Below are 20,000 nucleotides of genomic sequence, written 5' to 3' on the forward strand. Positions count from 1 at the left end.
GTGGTGGTCAGGAAAGGTCCGTGGAAGAGCGTAAAAAGGTATGAGAAGGTGTTATTCTTTGAGTTAACGATACAGGAATTTAGGATAGGATATTTACGAGATATTTTGAGTCAATGATTCTAAAGCTTCGAATCAAGCTTCTTACTTTGAATCCTTTCCCTCCCATTTATTATTTGATGCATCGGCATTATCACAGAAATGCACAATCTTAAAATTAGAATGTATTATATCTATTATATATATATATATATATAATATATATATATATATATAGTAGATATATATATATATATATATCTATATATATATATAATATATATATATATATAACATAAAAGACACACAAATATGTATATATATATATATACTATATATATATATATATATATACATATTTGTACATATATAAATATATATATATATATATATATATATATATATATATATATATATCTATATATATATATAATATATAAGAGAGAGAAGAGAGAGAGAGAGAGAGAGAGAGAGAGAGAGAGAGAGAGAGAGAGAGTTCTCCACAACTTTTTTCAAAAAATATTTTGAATAATAACAAAATAATATTTACCATGAATGGATATTCTCTTATTGAGTGTGATCACAACAGAGATAAGAAAGAACCTGAGCCAAAAATCGAGGTTTGAACATGATTTATACCACTTCATCCCAGCGTCCTCATTTGAGGACGCAATTTTCAAAGTCAATTATGAACAACTTCATTTGCTTTATAATACACAAGTTTTACTTAGAATGGTTGAGTAATTCATTAATTTACCATACTTTATGAAATTTATTTCAAATTAATTGTTATAACTTGGAAAAAGATACTTGAAATTATGATAGGATTAGAGAGAATTTTAGTGCAAGTTTGGTTGTTCATAAAAGACATAAAATTCTTAATACACATAAAAAAAACTTTCATGGTGTGTAATATGATATAATTTATACATTAATTTATTCAAATGTAATGAATAGATAAGAGAAAAGGATAAAAAAAATTGTTGAAATGTGTGTCCTCAAATGAGGACGCTGGGACACTGACGTGTCAGTTCGAAGTGAGACGTAAATTTGCATCATATTTCCTCAGCCTCACCAGCTACTTATATGTTGGTCACTTCATCATAAATAGATTCGATATGGTATAGTTGATTCACATCAACCGTGCATTTGATGCCTAGGCCAGTCCCTTACGACGCTCCTGATTGGCTGTTGATAAGCCAATCACAGGGCTGGAAATTCTCAGTCTCTCAAGAGAGTTCACATAGGCAGGATATATGTTCCACTTCTCTTTAGAGATGCGTCTTTCAAAATTATTCCTCAGGGGAGGTGGAACATACATCCTGCCTATGTGAACTCTCGAGGGAGACTGAGAGTTTCCAGCCCTGTGACTGGTTTATCAACAGCCAATTAGGAGCGTCGTAAGGGACTGGCCTAGATCTTAAATGCACGGTTGATGTGAATCTACTACAGGTATGTAGGTTAATCCCTAATGAGAAATCATAAAACAATAAAGGGGCGCAAACAAACGGGTGGGTACAACCACGAATTCCCAGGATTTGATTGACCCAAACGACGTGATTGCGTCCTCGTGTCAATTACTTGTGAGTAATGGTTCGTAAACGCCATTTGCTAGAGAATGTCGATTGCACTAGGAGGACAGATCTCGTTCCTATAGGGTGGGCAAACTTTTCAGCAAACGCCACATTAAAACATTCACAATTTCACAGGGCCTGATAGTATACATTAAGCAAAGTAATTCATATTAAAAATAGACAAAATAAAAGGCGTTTAATGAAAAAATGCAATTAACTTTTATGAATTAAAATGTTAAAGTACTGTGGAAGGTTCACATGAAATGTATTTATTTCAAATACAAAGCAACTCGGTTGGAGAACAGTTTTTACTAAATTAGTATTTCAAAGTGGGAGCTTCACACGGAACACAATTGAAAGACAAACTAACCTTTCACTTTCAAATTTACTAACGTTTGGTGGGCCGCAGTTTGCCGGCCCCTGCCATAGATTATTATAATGTGTGTCCTCAGATAAATCCATATTCATTTCATAATGAGTCCCTGACCTTCAACAAACTGGCGTTTAATTTAGGCAAGTCAATAGATCGGATTGGAAATTTGCAAACGGGAGATATTCCATAGTTTGCTTTATTATTATTATTATTTTATTATTATTGTTATTCATTATTAATTACTTATTAATTATTATTATTATTATATTATATTCAACACATAAACCACTATTCATATGGAACACCCACAAGCTTCCTAAGAAAATGGTGTTCATTTGAAAGAAGTTCCCGATTATAATATGAAAATATAGACAGATGATATCAGTTATCAGAAAAAAAATAAACAAGTTAGTAAGCTGTTAAATGAACAGACATAAATATAGGTGAATTCGTACAATAGAAAGTGAATATTCTTAGGATAGGTTGGCACTGCGTCTTCTATTGGACTTCATCTATAACGGTGGTTGTGTCCACAAAATTGATGGTATCTCAGTTAGGATTAACCATAATGATTACCGGAATAGTCCTAAACTGTCCTAGATAGATTATAAAATTAATAAGCCATGCATCTCAAGAAAGTTACTAAGTGTAGTAAAGTATAAAGCATTCTTGTATAAGTTTTCCAGAAGCGCTGCTTATCATAAATGAAAGCAATATTCACTGGCATTACCCCATCACCTCTGAAATGAAATATATCGTCAAATGGTATCGTAATCTAAGGAATATTTTCGTGTCCAATTTAAACTCAGGAGGTGAATTTCAAGCAAGAACGAAGTATAATTCCAAGAACCTGAATTGAAGTTCGATTCTGACGTGTGGCCACGAAAGATCGTGATTGACGAAAATAAATCCGGTAAGGGGCCATAATTAAAGCTAGGAATAATTCTAGGACGTCTTTCAGAAAATAATGAATTAACCCTTGCATATTTTCTTCTGCTATCTTCCGGGCTATGATCGCATGTTAGAGAACCATCTCGCTCTTGATTAAGGCCGATGTAACCATTATCTCCATTATTGTATATTTTTGTCTTGTGGTAACAAACCGTGAAGAGGAATGAAAGAACAGCTTCTTTCAAGCGAAGAAATAGCTTATTGCCCAAAGCATTGTATTAATTTTGCGATTTTATGACCACCTATTGTTAGCAGTATACGACACACGCATTCACATCTCTTCGTGGTGAAACCAGCTCTCATTGTTCAAAGCATAATTTTTACTTTTAGCTTAGTATTCATCATTTTAAAATTATATGACACGTCAACGTGTATCACATAAAGGTATTGTGATATTTTATTATCGTACAAGTTGGTTTTCAAAGGTAGTAGTTAAGTCTAGTAAATTGGTTATAATTTACTTTCTATTGTCTGTACATCGAATAGAAAGAGATTGTGTCTATTCTCTGATATTACAATAAACATTTTAACCTGAGTTAATTTCGTATTCTCTGATTCAGTCAAGAAAACAAATATTTTACTGACACGTGAACGTGTAATAGCGAATGGCAATACTTTCATTACATTCTTGAACATCGACAGCTTCAAGCAAGAACCAGATTTTTTTTTTTATTTACGTCATGCAAACCTCAGCTCCCGTGACCCTTATGACCAGAGGCTGTAGGGCGAAAGTCATAGCTCCAAGCACCTGCATTGCTCCCATCAGTAAGTAAGGAGCACTCATGCTGCCAGTGCTGTCAGCCACGGCTCCTGAGAAGCGGAGAGAGAGAGAGAGAGAGAGAAAGAGACATTCGTGAGATATCAAGACGAGTCAATGATGTGAAAATGGAGATAGGGGGGAATGCAGAAGTGAAGAGGAAGAAGCTGTAAGTGGCCTAAAAATGAGTGAGTGCCTCTACGTGATAATAATTACGAGTGCGTAGATTAGCTTCCTCATATGATTGAATAATCATTTACCAACTGAAATCTATACAATCTATACGTAAGTCTCTGAAAATGAACAGAATTATCGTTAGGAAGCTCTGACTTTAACCAGAACAGACTAAAGCAGACTAGAGCTAGCAACGTTCAGAGCCCTAATTTTCACGAATAGCTGATCCTCTCTGAATTATTAATTAACCTCTTTATACGTGAATTTGGAGTCTATTTTTTAAATATTCACCACTTTTTAATGCCTTACGCATTTATTGTGTTAATGCATACTAACACAGTCTATTTTAAAGAATGAATTCAAGTAGAGGAAGGTTCGGTTTTCGAGATGTAACAGGCTGTAAGACTGAACCTAGACTATCTTTCAGTTACTCAATAAACTATGCCTAGCTTACAGAATGTCTTATAAGATTAGTTTAGACTAATACAACAGGCTATAGAGTAGGCCTACTAGTCTGACCTAACCTTATAATACATAAGGTAGCCCTAGCTCAGGTGGTTAACCTATGAGACCGCATTCATGTAAGTTGTGCTGGCTCTGCAGCCAACATCTCTATGAAATATCGACATACTTACCGAGCAGAGGAGCATAAAAGAAATTCGTGATGCCCTGTGTCATTCGAACAAAGCCCCAAGAAGTTGCCATATTTTCTGAGCCGAACTGGTCAGCTAAAAGTCCATGGATAAGCGCCCAGAACATTGCTATCCCAAAGGAACGCATCCATAATATGGCGAGAACGGTCCACATATTGTAGGCCAGTGGCAGCATCATAAGGCTGGTTCCAGCCATGGTTAACCTGGAAGATGAGATACAGAGGAGTCATACAGATAAACTAAAGAGGATACACTGGATTTCTTTAATGTGCAAGGTATTTTTGTGCCTCATTGACTAAATGTATGTTAAAAACTGGGAAATAATAGCTGATAATAGGCGAGAGTAAAGGCAATTTCTTACACGAGTATATCACTGGATCATTCACCTTTTCGTCTAATTGTGCCTGTCTGTTTGCTTGCCACTTACTGTCTACATGTTTATACATAGTAGTATGTGCATAGGACAGTATATCAAGATGCAGGTGGGAACAACATCTTTGACTCATGGCCAACTACTCACCCGAAGACAAATGCATGGTGCTTGGAGTACAGCTTCTTATCGCTGAGCCATCCAAGGAACATCCTGCAGAAAAAATCTAAAATCGACAGCACGGATAAAATAATCGAATTTTCAAACTCGGTCAGGTTTTTGTACCTGCCAAAGAGTGGCAGGTACATCAGCACATTGGGAATCGCGATGTTGCACAGCAATATCATAATGATGTACATAATGTAAGCTGGATTCCTAAGTAGGCTCATGTTTAGCAATTTATTCTTCTTCTTCTCTTCCCTCTTCGGCGGTGCTGTCATTGAAATGGCAGTATTTAGCAAGGGTGAATCCTTTTTGTGCTGATTCATTTGGGTTCTCAAGCCTCTCTGGAAGCCTAACGTCGTTATCATCTGATGTGTTTCGAATGACCTGTACAGCATGCCGAGGATGCACATTTGCAACATAATGCCTGCGAAGATAATATAGTATCCCTGATAAGGTTGGTGTTGGAGGAGGTAAACAGCTAAGAAAGGCATGACCACTCCCCCGAAGGCGTTCCCAGAAGTACGCAGGCCGTTGGCAGTCGACCGCTTTTCCAGAAAGTACTCAGAGATAATGATGCAACCTGGGGTCTCACACATGCAGACTCCTATACCTGTTGAAGGTGTTTATTTTCAGGGGTTTGTTGTGTACTTTCAATGTTACCTGAGCTATGGATAGCTCATGTAAACAAAATGAAGTTCTTGAACTATCAAGCTTTTAAAGTACTTCACAATATGGTAATTTAAAAGTTCTGAAAAATTTGCTCTTTTTTATACTAATGATTTAACCGGTATTCCATTAGAATGCATTTGCACTGCATTAAAACCTATCATAAACACATCATAAAACTGATTTATTACAAGTCAGTGACTTGCTGGTGTTCCTAACCAGTACTTCAGTACTTTACATGATTATCCAGCATTTAGAGTCGATGAGCTGTTTTCTTCATGCTCGTGATATGCATATATGGTAAGTCACAACCATGAGTTCACGACATGTTTTACTGCAGTGTGGAAGCACCCTCGAAATGAAAAAGTTCTGGTCATCCAATACCTTACCAAAACCGAGGTCTAAGATTTAATCTTTTTTATTTACAGAAAAAGCACAAGTACCAACGGCAATCTTACCAACAAGAGCACCAATAGTGAAGGCCAAATACAGTGCAGAGACTCCAGGAACTGCCAGCAGGAGTCCGGTTGCAGTGAGAATCGACCCAGTAATGGTGCAAACTCGAGGACCGACCATCACGGAGAATGCTCCAATAGCTGGCGCTTTCAGAAACAGAAACATAATTGTCATTATTTTGTTTACGACCAAAATTTATAAGTGGGAAAAAGAATGCAGTTGCTGCATCATTTGGTTTAGAAAGAATCTGGAGGAATAAATATGGTGTAAGAATTAAACAATGTATTGCAGTGCATGACGAAGCCAGCGATATCTTCTGCGCATTACTTACAAGATTCTCATTCCACTAAGCAACAGTATAAACTAAACACCCATTACCTAGTATTCCTCTACAGCCACTGAGCAACCCCATCATCAGACCTGCTTTCGTGGTGGAGGTGTCAGGGAACCTCTCCTTAATAGGGCATACATTATTCCAAAGCTTTTCATGTATCCGGCCACAATGGCGTTAACCAGGAAAGAGGCGAAGACCACCACCCATCCATATCTGAAAGAGATGAGGAATTTTGCATTATTGTTGCAATGAAATCCTATGTCATTTTTGCTTACTCGGGGAGCAAGCCTACAAACTACTTTGTTGGTGTTCTTGCGGATGGGGAGTGGTAGGTAACCCCTATGGAAAGGCCTAAAAAGATCTGAAAAGGGTTTTTCTTGTTGAGTTAAGGATACAGGAATTTTAGGATAGGATGTTTGTGATTTATTTTTTAGAATGAAAATGTAAAAAATAAATATGCATGTTAAGCAGTGCAGAACAATTATTTCTAATAAAATACGTTGTAATTATTTTAATTTTCATTGGTGATACAACGTGCTTTATGACCATAGATTTTAGCATGAGCCCAAGTAAGTTGGATGTCGGATCATGCTTTGTCTTTTTGGCTAATGTGACTGTAATAGGCTCTCCAAAGCTCTCTGTCATTCTTTTGAATGTGTTTGGATAAGAAAGATTGAGTGGGGTTTATACTAAACTTATTATTATTATTATTATTTATTATTATTATTATTATTATTATTATTATTATTATTATTGTACTTAGGAAGCATACCCTCTTTCAAGCATACTTTATTAAAAGTAATGGCTACTTCAGCAGCGTTACACTTGTAGAGATTCTTCTCTATTTTGCGAATATCAGCGTTTTCTGTGCTACTTAAACAGGCTAGTAGAGCGCCTATAGAGGTCATGGTCAAATACAGGGTCAAAATAGGTGTATATATTTGAATTTTACAGATAAACTATGATACCATAGTCATCAAAGTCATTAACGATTTTCTATCTCTCTCTCTCTCTCTCTCTCTCTCTCTCTCTCTCTCTCTCTCTCTCTTAAAGCGAGCTTTCATCTGGAGCTGCCAGACATCCTCGGGCTGGGAAGCTGAGGGTGGACTGATCTTGGTGCAGTGTCCGTCCTCCTTATATCTGTGGTTGACAGCAGGGGGTCTGCCCCATGCTTGTCTCATACTGGCTGGAGCATTGCAGCATATCCTGCAGCCCCCTGGACCTCCTGAGCGGCGCTGTAACGTTGATGGGCATTGCGCTACGCTGTGGGACGTCACGGCTAATTTGATTTCCATCGGTTGCAGGAGTTCCTCGTTCGGGGCCGTTGTCTTCCGTGGAGTTGTCATGATCGGTGGTGTCATTGTTGGTGACAGTTCTTCTCATACTCGTAGGGAGGAGAAATTCTTCCTGGATCGTATTCAGTGTAGGTTTTATTTGATGGATGAGGAGCGCCTCCAGCAGGCGCAACCGACGGGGATCAGGGGCCTTCCCGATGATTTTCGTGCTCAGTATGATGACATCCTGGGAGATGGCCTCCTGATGTTTGGTGCAGGCGTGATTCTTGATAGCCCCCTCTTGGGCGTGGCAGGAGAGTCTCTTCGACAGTCACATGGTAGTCATACCTAGGTAGGCGCCGTTGCATTCGCAGACTGGGCATGTATACTGGTACACTACATGCGTCTGCTTCAGGGGTACTCACTCGTACCTGTGGAGAGGGGTTATTTTTCATAATAAGGTCGTGAGTCCTCCGATTCTGGTAATATATGATTAAGTCGATATTCTTGGTGTCGTCAGTCGGGGATACATTTTCAGAAATAATTTTCTTAATTCCTCTTCTTCATGGTAATGGGAACTCATGAAGGTGACTACAGTCTGGGTTATTTATATGGTAATGTAAAAACCCACAAACAAGGAAACCCCCTCCGGCCGATCATCACCCAGACGCCCGTCCCTACATACGCCATGGCTAAACGCCTCAACCAAATTTGACCCCTTACGTCCCGAGTTGGTACATTTTGCAGTTTTCGGCAGAGTTCTTAGAAGCCATCAAGGACGCCCCTGGTACCGGGATTATCGCCTCGCTGGACATGGAGTCCCTATTTATGAACCTGCTTGTCGACGAAACCATAGATATAATCCTTGATCGTGTCTACAGGAATTAGTAGACAGCACCCCTCAACATACCGGAAGCCTCGCTCCGTAGGCTGCTGGAGATCTGCACGAAGAAGGCCCCTTTCTCCACCCACCATGGCCAGGTGTTCCGCCAAAAGGACGGCGTGGTGTTGGGCTCCCCACTGGGGGTCCTCTTCGCTAACTTTTATATGGGCACCATGGAGGAATGGGTCTTCGCCAGGATGCAGCAACCCTGCAGATATGGACGTTATATTGACGACATCTTTGTACAAGTTGACGCCAAGGATGAGGTAGAAGCCCTCCATCAAGTATTTCAGCAGTATAGTGTGCTGAATTACACAGTTCAACACAGCTCCGACGATCGGCTCCCCTTCCTTGACGTCCTTGTAAGCAAGACGGAGGACGGTCTCCGTACTTCAGTCTACACAAAGAAGACCAATTTAGGACTTTGCCTCAACGGAGACAGCAAGTGCCCCACCAGATTCAAAAGCACCACTGTCAAGGCCTTCGTCAGGAGGGCCCTCTACCACTGCTCGACCTGGCAGGACACTCACCAGGAACTCGACTGCGCCTCCCAAGTACTTGTGAATAACGGGTACTCAAATAAATTAATCAGCAAGGAAGTCCGCACAGCCCTTTAGATATGGTACGGTAGTGAGAGCCCGCAGCCCCGCCCCCAGGATAATATCAAGCTGTACTACAAAGCCTTCATGAGTTCCCATTACCGTGAAGAGGACTCCATTAAGAAAATTATTTCTGAAAATGTATCCCAGACTGACGACACCAAGAAATACGACTTAATCATATATTACCAGATTCAGAGGATGCACAATCTTATTATGAAAAATAACCCCTCTCCACAGGTACGAGAACCCCTGAAGCAGACGCATTTAGTGTACCAGTATACATGCCCAGTCCGCGAATGTAGCGGCGCCTACGTAGGTATGACTAGCATGCGACTGTCGAAGAGACTCTCCTGCCACGCCCAAGAGGGGCCTATCAAGAATCATGCCTGCACCAAACATCAGGAGGCCATCTCCCAGGATGTCATCAGACAGAACATGAAAATCATCAGGAAGGCCCCTGATGCCCGTTGGTTGCGCCTGCTGGAGGCGTTCTTCATCCAGAAAATAAAACCTACACAGAATACGATGCAGGAAGAATTTCTGCTCCCTACGGGTATGAGAAGACCTGCCACCAACAATGACACCACCGATCACGACAACTTCACGGAAGACAACGGCCCCGAACGAGGTACTCCTGCAGCCGATGGAAATCAAATTAGCCGTGACGTCCCACAGCGTAGCACAACGCCCATCAATGTTACACCACTGTTCAGGAGGTCCAGGCGGCTGCAGGATATGCTGTAATGCAACCATCGGCTCGAAGAAAGTGGCTTGAGACCTGGCTGAGGCAACCAATGAGAACAAAGACTCACAGCCACCAGCCAATAGGAGACAAGCATGGGCAGACCCCCTGCTGTCAACCACAGATATAAGGAGGACGGACACCGCACCAAGATCAGTCAACCCTCAGCTTCCCAGCCCGAGGATGTCTGGCAGCTCCAGACGAAAGCTCGCTTTAAGAAAGAGAGAGAAAGAGAGAGAGAGACAGAGACAGAGACAGAGAAAATCGTTAATGACTTTGATGTCTATGGTATCATAGTTTATCTATAAAATTCAAATATATACACCTATTTTGACCCTGTATTTGACCATGACCTCTATAGGCGCTCTACTAGCCTGTTTAAGTAGCATGGGAAAAGCCGCTATTTGTAAAATAGAGAAGAATGTAATGGTAATTGCTGTATAGCAAAGAAAGATAAAGGAAAGGAAAATGCATCTTCGAGAAATTCTATAGCACGGAGGCATTCGCGCATGTGTTGGAGGTGCCTGTTCTCGCGGTTGTTCTGGAATTGTCGGGCGTGTTGTGGAGCGCAACACGCACCTAAGTGCCTAAGTATCGGGAGAAATGCAACAAAATATGATGCAATATTCCGTCAAGAGTCTTCTAAGAAGTTCTAGTAATCTCAGGAGTCTGTGACGTTCGCCATAGGCTCCACCCCCAGAATGCCGTATAAATACGATGGACGAAGTAGGAGAAAGCAGAGATCATCAGTTAGTCACAGAGTAAGAGATCATTAGTAAGAGTCACAGATCAGATCAGTGAGAGCTCAGAAGCAGAAATCAGAGATCATCCGAGAGAGATAAGAGAAGAAGGAACCAACGAAGGATCAAAGAGAAAAAGACGCTCGAGAATTGGTAGAATTCTGGTCAAGTCGTTTTCAGGAGTGGACGACCGAGTTATTTCGACGTTGAGTGAGACTTCAGAGAAGAAAACTTCTGCTAGAAGTTTTGGGGAGTTCCTGCCCTTCAAGTATCAAGAGTAGACATTATTTTCTGGAATACAGAGGCAAGAAGCGTCTACCATTAGAGTTCTCCTTTTGTGAAGCCATCGCTTCGAGTTGCAAAACTGGCCAACAAGTATTTGAATTACCAGAGATCATCCGAGAAAGATAAGAGAAGGAACTGACGAAGGATCAAAGAGAAAAAGGCACTCGAGAATTGGTCGAATTCTGGTCAAGTCGTCTTCAGGAGAGGACGACCGAGTTATTTCGACATTGAGCGAGACTTCAGAGAAGAAACGTTCTGCTAGAGGTTTTGGGGAGTTCCTGCCCTTCAAGTATCAAGAGTAGACATTATTTTCTGCAATATGGAGTCAAGAAGACGTCTGCAATAGCAGTTCTCCTTTTGTGAAGCCATTGCTTTGAGTTGCAAAACTGGTCGGCAAGTACTTTCATTACCTCACTGTTCCCCCAGTTCATGCAGTGTAAGATTTTACCTTTTTTATGTAAATAGGAGACACTATTCTGCATTTATCTTTGTTAGTAAGCTGGTAAATAAACCTTTGTTGTGTTGGTGTTTCATTCTATATTCATATCCCCAGTTTCAACGGTTGGTGTTGAATTCTTTTTGTTTATCATAATATCGAACCTGAAGCGGACCTCTCTCGGTTCGTAACATTGTGGTGACCTTGCTTAGAATAGCACTAACAATTTGAAACAGGGAGAATATAGAAAGAGCCAGAATGAGTGAGATGGTGAAAGACTTTATTGAGTCGGATAAGCTTCTAGGTCTAGAGAGGAATGATCTCCGTGAGTATGTTGAAAAGAAAGAAAGAGAAAAGTATGAGAGAGAAGTAATGAAAATGCAGCAAGAGAGAGAAGCAATGAAAATGCAGCAAGAGAGAGAAGTAATGAAAATGCAGCAAGAGAGAGAAATGTTGGTAATGCAGAAGGAAGAAAGAGAGAAAGAAGGTATGCATGAGATGGAAATTGTTCGGTTAAGGGAAAGTACTCGTAACAGTCGGACAGGTGAGAACGAAAACGAAGCTGATAGGTTAGGTATGAGTGCAATGCTGAAATTAGTACCAAAGTTTGATGAGGAAGATGTAACGAAATATTTCATGTGCTTTGAGAAGTTAATGGAAAGAGTAGGTTCTCCTAAAGAAATGTGGACTTTATATTTACAGTCAGTTTTGAGTGGTAGGGCGCTTACTGTGTATAGTTGCATGTCTAAGGAGGAATGTGATAATTGCGATATTGTGAATGAAACTGTTCTTAGCGCATACAGGTTAGTACCGGAGGCGTACCGTAAGAAATTTAGAAATTTGAGAAAGGATGAAAATATTACGTATGTAGAATATGGTAAGAAGTTAGAAAGGCTGTGTTTTGATTGGTTAACTTCTGCTAAGGTTGAGGATTTTGATAGTTTGAAGAACTTAGCGTTGTTAGAAAACTTCAAAGATAACGCATCCCCTGAGATTAAGTTTTATATAGAGGATAGACGAGAAGTATCTTTCGCAGGAGCAACTAGGCTAGCTGACGAATATAGTCTAACTCATAATTTGAGTGTTAGTAAGAAACGAAATGATCCTTCGTCTGGTAGAGTACAAAACAGTAAAGGTTTCAGTCCTAGTAATAGCAATGCGAGTAAAAGTGACTATTCCTGTTATACATGCGGAAAACCAGGTCATACATCTAAGGTTTGTAAGAGTAAAATGGCATCTAGTGGCTCAGAATTAACTTTTTTCCAATGTAATGGGAAAGGGCATTTAGTGAGAAATTGTGCAGTAGAAAGGAAGGACGGTAAGAAACCAGTATCGCTAGTCAACCTTTCGTCAAGTAGAAATGATGGGATGAGAGAAACTAGGAAATTTTTTGGTGAATTTCTGTCAGAAGGCATAGTTTCCTCTCTTGGAGGAGTAGATTCGAGAGAAGTGGCCTTGCTTCGAGACACAGGAGCTGCTGTCTCACTGATTAGGAGAGAGAGTGTGCCAAACAGGGCAGAAATCAATTTGGAAGAAAAAGTCATGTTAGGTGGATTTCCTAACACTTGTGTTCTTTGCCCTTTGTTGAAGTTGAACTTAGAAAGTCAGGTAGTGTCAGGAGAAGTGAAACTTGCAGTAGTTGACAGTTTGCCCATGGATGGCGTTGACATAATTGTCCGTAATGACTTAGCTTTATCCAAGAATGTGAATCCTGTTGTGAGGGATATTCCAGTGCCTGAAATGGTAGTAACTAGGTCGGGTTTAGATGCAGACATAGACTAAGGTCATAATTTGTTCGTGGATTCGAACAAGAGTGAGTTCGTGGATTCGAACATGAGTAAGTTTGTGCATTCGAATGTGAGTAATTTCGTGGATTCGAACGAGAGTAAGTTCATGGATTCAAATGAGAGTAAGTTCTTGGATTCGAATGAGAGTAAGTTCGTGGATTCGAACGAGTGTGATAGAGGTGGCGAGGTTGATCTTGGCATGAGTGTGGCCAAGAAACCTAACTCTATCGTTGACAGTGATAGCCAAATGGAAGGTGTAGCTGTCGAAAGTAACGTAGTAAATGTACCGGTATCTAGTTCTAGTTACGGTGATGAATTAAGCGCTAACCTCGTGAATAAGGATGAGCTTGTCAAGTTGCAGAGAGGATGAGACACTAACCCGAATTTTTTAGTGTGAGCTGGATGATGATCTCGATGATGTGTGTAAGGAAACTTTTTGTTTAAAGGACGAAGTTTCGTGTCATTATGTTAGTCCTGAGTCAGGTAGTAAAGGGGAAATCAAAGAACAATTAGTTGTTCCTAGGAAGCTTCGTGAACTAGTTTTGAAGTTAGCACATGATGAGCAAGGACATTTAGGAGTAAATAAAACTTTCTGGTCTATTAGTGGGCGTTCTTTTGGCCTAAAATGAGAAGTGATGAAGAGGTATGTTTTAAGCTGTCATGAATATCAAATTGCTGGGAAACCGATTAAAGTAATTCCTAGAGTTCCGTTGAGTAATATTCCTTCAGTAGGCGAATCTTTGGAGAATGTATTTATCAATATGGTCGGACCTTTGTCTGTAAGTAAGGGTAGAGAAGATTACATAACTAATCTTGAGTGTTATAAAAACAATTTAAGAGATGGTTGGCAACTAGCGAAGGAGAATGGGAGTCAAGGGAAAACTAAAGGGAAACATGATCTTAGAGCAAAAGAGAGAAGTTTGTATGTAAGAGATAAAGTTTTAGTACTAGTCTCGAGAGAAAGTCCCTTTTTACTTTATAAGTTCAAAGGTCCTTTTTCAGTGTTAGAGGAAAGGGGAAATGCACATTATGGAATTAATGTGGGTAAGAGTAGAGCAAAGGCAATGAATGTAAACTTGCTTCAGAATTATAAAGAACGCCCCGTACCTTGGCCACCGCCAGTGTTCTATGTGACAGTGTTACTGAGAGAAATTAGTTGTGAGAAAACGCAAGAGGTGTTTTAGCCTTTCAAAGTTTTAATCAGAGTTCAGAAAATGGAAAAAATAAGAGAGAAGGATAATGTTATAGCAGGTAGCTCTCTAGAGATTTTTTCAGAATGAGTAGCCTAATGGCCGTTTTTTGTTTTGGCCCGAGTGGTTGAGTGAATGGAGAAGTATTAAAGCTTTATGCAGAATAGTTCCCTTGCTGTTTAATTCTTGTTTCTATTTAGAAAAAAATAAAATCAGTTGTTTTAATTTTTTTCTCTTTTTGGGGGGAACGTGTAGTGGTAATTGCTGTATAGCAAAGAAGGATAAAGGAAAGGAAAAAGCATCTTCAAGAAATTCTATAGCATGGAGGCCTTCGCGCATGTGTTGGAGGTGCCTGTTCTCGCGGTTGTTCTGGAATCGTCGGGCGTGTTTTGGAGCGCAACACGTGCCTAAGTGTTGGGAGAAACGCAGCGAAATATGATGCAATATTCCGTCAAGAGTCTTCTAAGAAGTTCTAGTAATCTCGGGAGTCTGTGACGTTTGCCATAGGCTCCACCCCCAGAATGCCGTATAAATACGACGGACGAAGTAGGAGAAAGCAGAGATCATCAGTTAGTCACAGAGTAAGAGATCATTAGTAAGAGACACAGATCAGATCAGTGAGCGCTCAGCAGCTGAGATCAGAGATCATCCGAGAGAGATAAGAGAAGGAACCACTCGAGAATTGGTCTAATTCTGGTCAAGTTGTCTTTAGGAGTGGACGACCGAGTTATTTCGACGTTGAGTGAGACTTCAGAGAAGAAACGTTCTGCTAGAGGTTTTTGGGAGTTCCTGCCTTTCAAGTATCAAGAGTAGACATTATTTTCTGGAATACGGAGGCAAGAAGGCATCTACCATTAGAGTTCTCCTTTTGTGAAGCCATCGCTTTTGAGTGACAAAACTGGTCGGCAAGTACTTTCATTACCTCACTGTTCCCCCAGTTCATACAGTGTCAGATTTTACCTTTTTTTATGTAAATAGGAGACACCATTCTGCATTTATCTTTGTTAGTAAGCTTGTAAATAAACCTTTGTTGTGTTATTGTTTCATTCTATATTCGGATCCCCAGTTTCAACTGTTGGTGTTGAATTCTTTATGTTTATCATAATATCGAACCTGAAGCGGACCTCTCTCGCAGTCCTCCAATTCGACTGGGTGGCATTTATAGTGTGGGGTTCCGGGTTGCATCCTGCCTCCTTAGGAGCCCATCACTCTTCTTACTATGTGCGCCGTTTCTAGGATCAGACTCTTCTGCATGAGTCCTGGAGCTACTTCAGCCTCTAGTTTATCCAGATTCCTTTTCAGGGATCTTGGGATCGTGCCTAGTGCTCCTATGATTATGGGTACAATTTCCCCTGACATATCCCATATCCTTCTTATTTCTATTTTCAGGTCTTGATACTTATCCATTTTTTTCCTTTCTTTCTCTTCAACTCTGGTGTCCCATGGTATTGCGACATCAATGAGTGATACTTTCTTCTTGATTTTGTCAATCAACGTCACGTCTGGTCTGTTTGCGTATGATCCTATCTGTTCTGATACCATAGTCCCATAGGATCTTTGCCTGATCGTTTTCTATCACTCCTTCAGGTTGGTGCTCGTACCACTTATTACTGCAAGGTAGCTGATGTTTCTTGCACAGGCTCCAGTGGAGGGCTTTTGCTACTGAATCATGCCTCTTTTTGTACTGGTTCTGTGCAAGTGCCGGACATTCGCTTGCTATGTGGTTTATGGTCTCATTTTTCGTATTGCACTTCCTACATATGGGAGAGATGTTATTTCCATCTATCGTTCTTTGGATATATCTGGTTCTTAGGGCCTGATCTTGTGCCGCTGTTATCATTCCTTCAGTTTCCTTCTTAAGCTCTCTCCTCTAACCATTGCCATGCGTCATCGCTGGCCAGTTCTTTAGCCTGTCTCATGTATTGTCCGTGCATTGGTTTGTTGTGCCATTCCTCTGTTCTGTTTGTCATTCTCCTGTCTCTGTATATTTCTGGGTCTTCGTCTACTTTTATCAGTCCTTCTTCCTATGCACTCTTTAGCCACTCGTCTTCACTGGTTTTCAGATATTGCCCCAGTGCTCTGTTCCTGATGTTGATACAGTCCTCTATGCTTAGTAGTCCTCTCCCTCCTTTCTTTCGTGTTATGTATAGTCTGTCCGTATTTGCTCTTGGGTGTAGTGCTTTGTGTATTGTCATATGTTTCCTAGTTTTCTGGTCTATGTTGCGGAGTTCTGCCTTCGTCCATTCCACTATTCCTGCGCTGTATCTGATTACTGGCACTGCATCATGTGTTTATGGCTTTTATGGATAACTTTTAATCTAATAATTAATAATAATAAAATTAATTATTAATAATTTTAATTAATTAATTATTATAATTAATTAAATTATTTATTTATTATTATTATATTATAGTATTATTATCATTATTTATTATTCTGTATGCTGGAAACTAACCTCCTTTCAAATATGTTTTATCAAATATAGTGGCAGAATTTACAGTTTATTTTATACAGAATTCTCTCAATTCTTCCAACGACTCGCTTCTCTGGCACACTGAGATTTATAAGCAGCTGTCCGATGTTCGTCATGCTTTCAGTCATCAATGGAATTCCGAGCTGGCGTTATGAAAGACGGCGGGGCAGGGACAGGCTCAGGGCCGTGTTTTTAAACTGACATCTTCGATGAAGAAGCTCGTAGCGACTGAAATGGTATTATTGTGAAGCGAACCAGGTCTTCGTCCCGAAGACGAAGGTGATCGGAAGGCGAAAATTATTGGAAACGAAGAGGAAGTCTTGATCACCTTTTCGCTAACCTCTTCGTATATTTTTTTTAAGATTAAAAGAGAACCGCATAACTAATGTAAGTATTCGAACTTATAACACATGCCACATATTTTAGTAGTGCATTTTTTTCAGTACGTCAATGAATATATGGTTTTATTTACAGCCTTGTAAAAGACTGTCTTTGCACTTAAAAGACATCACGTTCCCAATTGTGTATGAACTTCACAGCAGTAACAGAATCGTCTTTCACCTCCTTTAGGATTATATTATATCAGCTCAATGTATTTTAGTTCGGCAAAACAACCATTGCAAAATAAATGAAAATGAAAAGAACCACAGATTAAAGAACTTTTCGAAACTATTTACAACCAATCAGCTTCAAGGAATGGTGGTGACGTAATCAGTAGGCAGGGCTTAGCTGTAAAGCCAGCTGGACTCTGCTGTAGTAATTCTATTAATGCACAAAACAATTGTGTAAGTGATAAAGTTTCTATAATTATATATAGGCATAAAGTGGGATAGAAGTAGGATAGCTGTCTCCAGATAAGAATGAGATGTTTATTCATCATCTCTGGCGTACCAACCCTCGCGCACAGTTCCTCTTCCCAGAGGAGCTTCGCCTATGTTTTCAAAATACCGCCCCACGAAGGAATTTCACGAGCAGGCTCTTAATCGAACAGCGAAGGTGGTAGTTTAAAAAAACGACCTCAAGAGTCGGTAACGGGTATTCAGGTGTGTCTCGAAGGTCGGGAACAGGCCATTGATCGTCAGGGGTCAATCCGTATTTCTTGCGTTTCTTTCAGGTTTTCTAAATGACGTCTACATGTTTCGGCCACCTCGTTTTGGTCGTCACTGGGACGGGATCGCAGTGTGCAATGAGCTACTGGTGATACCCTATTTTTCATTGGGCACTGCTTGCGGAATCGCGTGAGATGTCATCAGGGAGACGGCATCTGATTGGCTGTTCTCTCCGTGGGCGTAGCCTCGTTCTCATTGGCGAAATCCCGTTGATGACTGAAAGCTGATTAGAAATATCAGTGTGCCAGAGAAGCAAGGTATTAAAAGAATTGAGAGAATTCTGTATGAAATAAACTCTGTAAATTCTGCCATCATATCTAATAAAAAATATTATCATTATTATCCTTGACATCTGCGTGTTTGCAGTGAATGTGTCTGTTATATGGACTATCAATTTGATTTTATTAAGCTAAATAGAATGATAATTAAAAATAAAAATGCAAAAAGTGAAAATTAGAGTAATGAGCGAATAAACAGGGCAAGTTAAAAAAAAAACATAAAAAAGTGAACAAAGAACTTACAAATGTATCATAGCATGGACAAGTGCCAGAATGATCGATTAAATAATATTCCTAAGTTACTGATTCACTTATTACCACAGTGGAGACGTGAGAGAGGTGAGACCTCTCATAGGCCTTACAAAAGTGATCCTAATCATAGCCATAATTCAATGTAATAAATGGTGATTTATTCGCTTGCACAGCAGAGGCCAATTTCGACCAAGGTCTTGATTTAGACTTGATTCAATAGAATCAAGGTGTATTCCAAGATTTACCATTCAGGAATGGAATCTAGAATTTAGGCCGACGGCCAAGCACTGGGATCTATGAGGTCATTCAGCACTGAACGGGAAATTGAGAGTAGAAAGGTTTGAAAGGTGTAACAGGCTGTGCACCAATTCTAAGGAGAGGGTGGATAGCAAATTGGAAGAAAGAGAAAATGAATGGAACAGAGGCATCATTTAATTTTTCCTTGGTGGGGTTGGGGGGCGACCGGGGGTAAAGGTTTATTTGAGGCCCCCCTCCTGAAAGGGGGTGGTGGGGGTGGCGAACAAAGCGAGTCTAACCAGGCAGGGAGGGGCGGGGTCCGGAAGGGCTCTATAAGGACCCCCGAGAAAATATTTAGAAATATCAACAAAACAGGAGCCATTTGAAGCCACTTGTAATGGAAATTGGAAGACTTTCTGTTCTTTAAATAATGCTGTAGTTCATCAAATTTTGAGGTAATAAATGAAGATGAAAAGGTAGTGGAACTGTGTAAACAAATCAAGTTATAAACTATAGTATTGGTCCTTGGATATCTGCAATTTAATATATTGCATTAAATATAGTTCAATACCTGCAAATGGGTCATTCAGAAAACCGAAATAATGTTAATATGAACAGGAAGATCTTCAGCTTGGGAAAATGTCTAGAGATAAGATGGTACGTAGTTTTAACAAGGATCATCTGAGGAAATTTCAAAATAAACATATGCTTCATGCATTTCAAATATTATCTACTGCATTAGTAGATGCCTCCTTGATCTTAATTTTGCAAAATTAATACCACTATGTCTTAGTTAAGATTTTTAACAAGCCCATTTCGTAGATACGTTTTCACTAAACTAAGCACTGAAAACAGTCGTTCATTGCTGGCAGTATTTACTGGAAGGGTGATGAAAATTTTTGGCAGAAAAGGAGACAACGTCATTCTACGTCACTGTTTTTCCGGGCTGTGATTGGCCGAGTGGCCATACTATTGATTGCAAGAAACGTAATGATGAAAAGAATAATTCCGACATACCGATTTATTTAGCTATGGATACTGATGATAAGGACAAAAGAAATAAAGTTGTTTGTGTACTTCTTTTCTGAAATGCACGAATCTTTTCCAGTATCATTGGTCCTCCTCGATGATCGGCAGAAAGGGAGATGACGTCATTCTACGTCACTGTTTTCCCGGGCTGTGATTGGCCGAGCGGCCATACT

The 20,000-nt window shown here is 39.9% G+C and overlaps 1 protein-coding gene across 2 annotated transcripts in view; it reads right to left on the reverse strand.

The window, feature by feature from the left end:
- Positions 1 to 2,259: 2,259 nt before the first annotated feature.
- Positions 2,260 to 20,000, reverse strand: part of LOC135219115 (monocarboxylate transporter 12-B-like) — a 19,790-nt gene continuing 2,049 nt past the window's right edge. For both annotated transcript variants that reach the window (XM_064255566.1, XM_064255565.1), the window contains 5 exons: positions 6,554 to 6,722; positions 6,178 to 6,321; positions 5,039 to 5,663; positions 4,501 to 4,721; positions 2,260 to 3,744 (listed from right to left, as the gene is read on the reverse strand). In XM_064255566.1, the coding sequence (XP_064111636.1) occupies positions 3,608 to 3,744; positions 4,501 to 4,721; positions 5,039 to 5,663; positions 6,178 to 6,321; positions 6,554 to 6,590 (1,164 nt within the window). In that variant the 5' untranslated portion in view covers positions 6,591 to 6,722 and the 3' untranslated portion in view covers positions 2,260 to 3,607. The remainder of the gene's footprint in view (positions 3,745 to 4,500; positions 4,722 to 5,038; positions 5,664 to 6,177; positions 6,322 to 6,553; positions 6,723 to 20,000) is intronic.

This window comes from Macrobrachium nipponense, chromosome 1, assembly GCF_015104395.2.
Source record: "Macrobrachium nipponense isolate FS-2020 chromosome 1, ASM1510439v2, whole genome shotgun sequence".
Taxonomy (NCBI): domain Eukaryota; kingdom Metazoa; phylum Arthropoda; class Malacostraca; order Decapoda; family Palaemonidae; genus Macrobrachium; species Macrobrachium nipponense.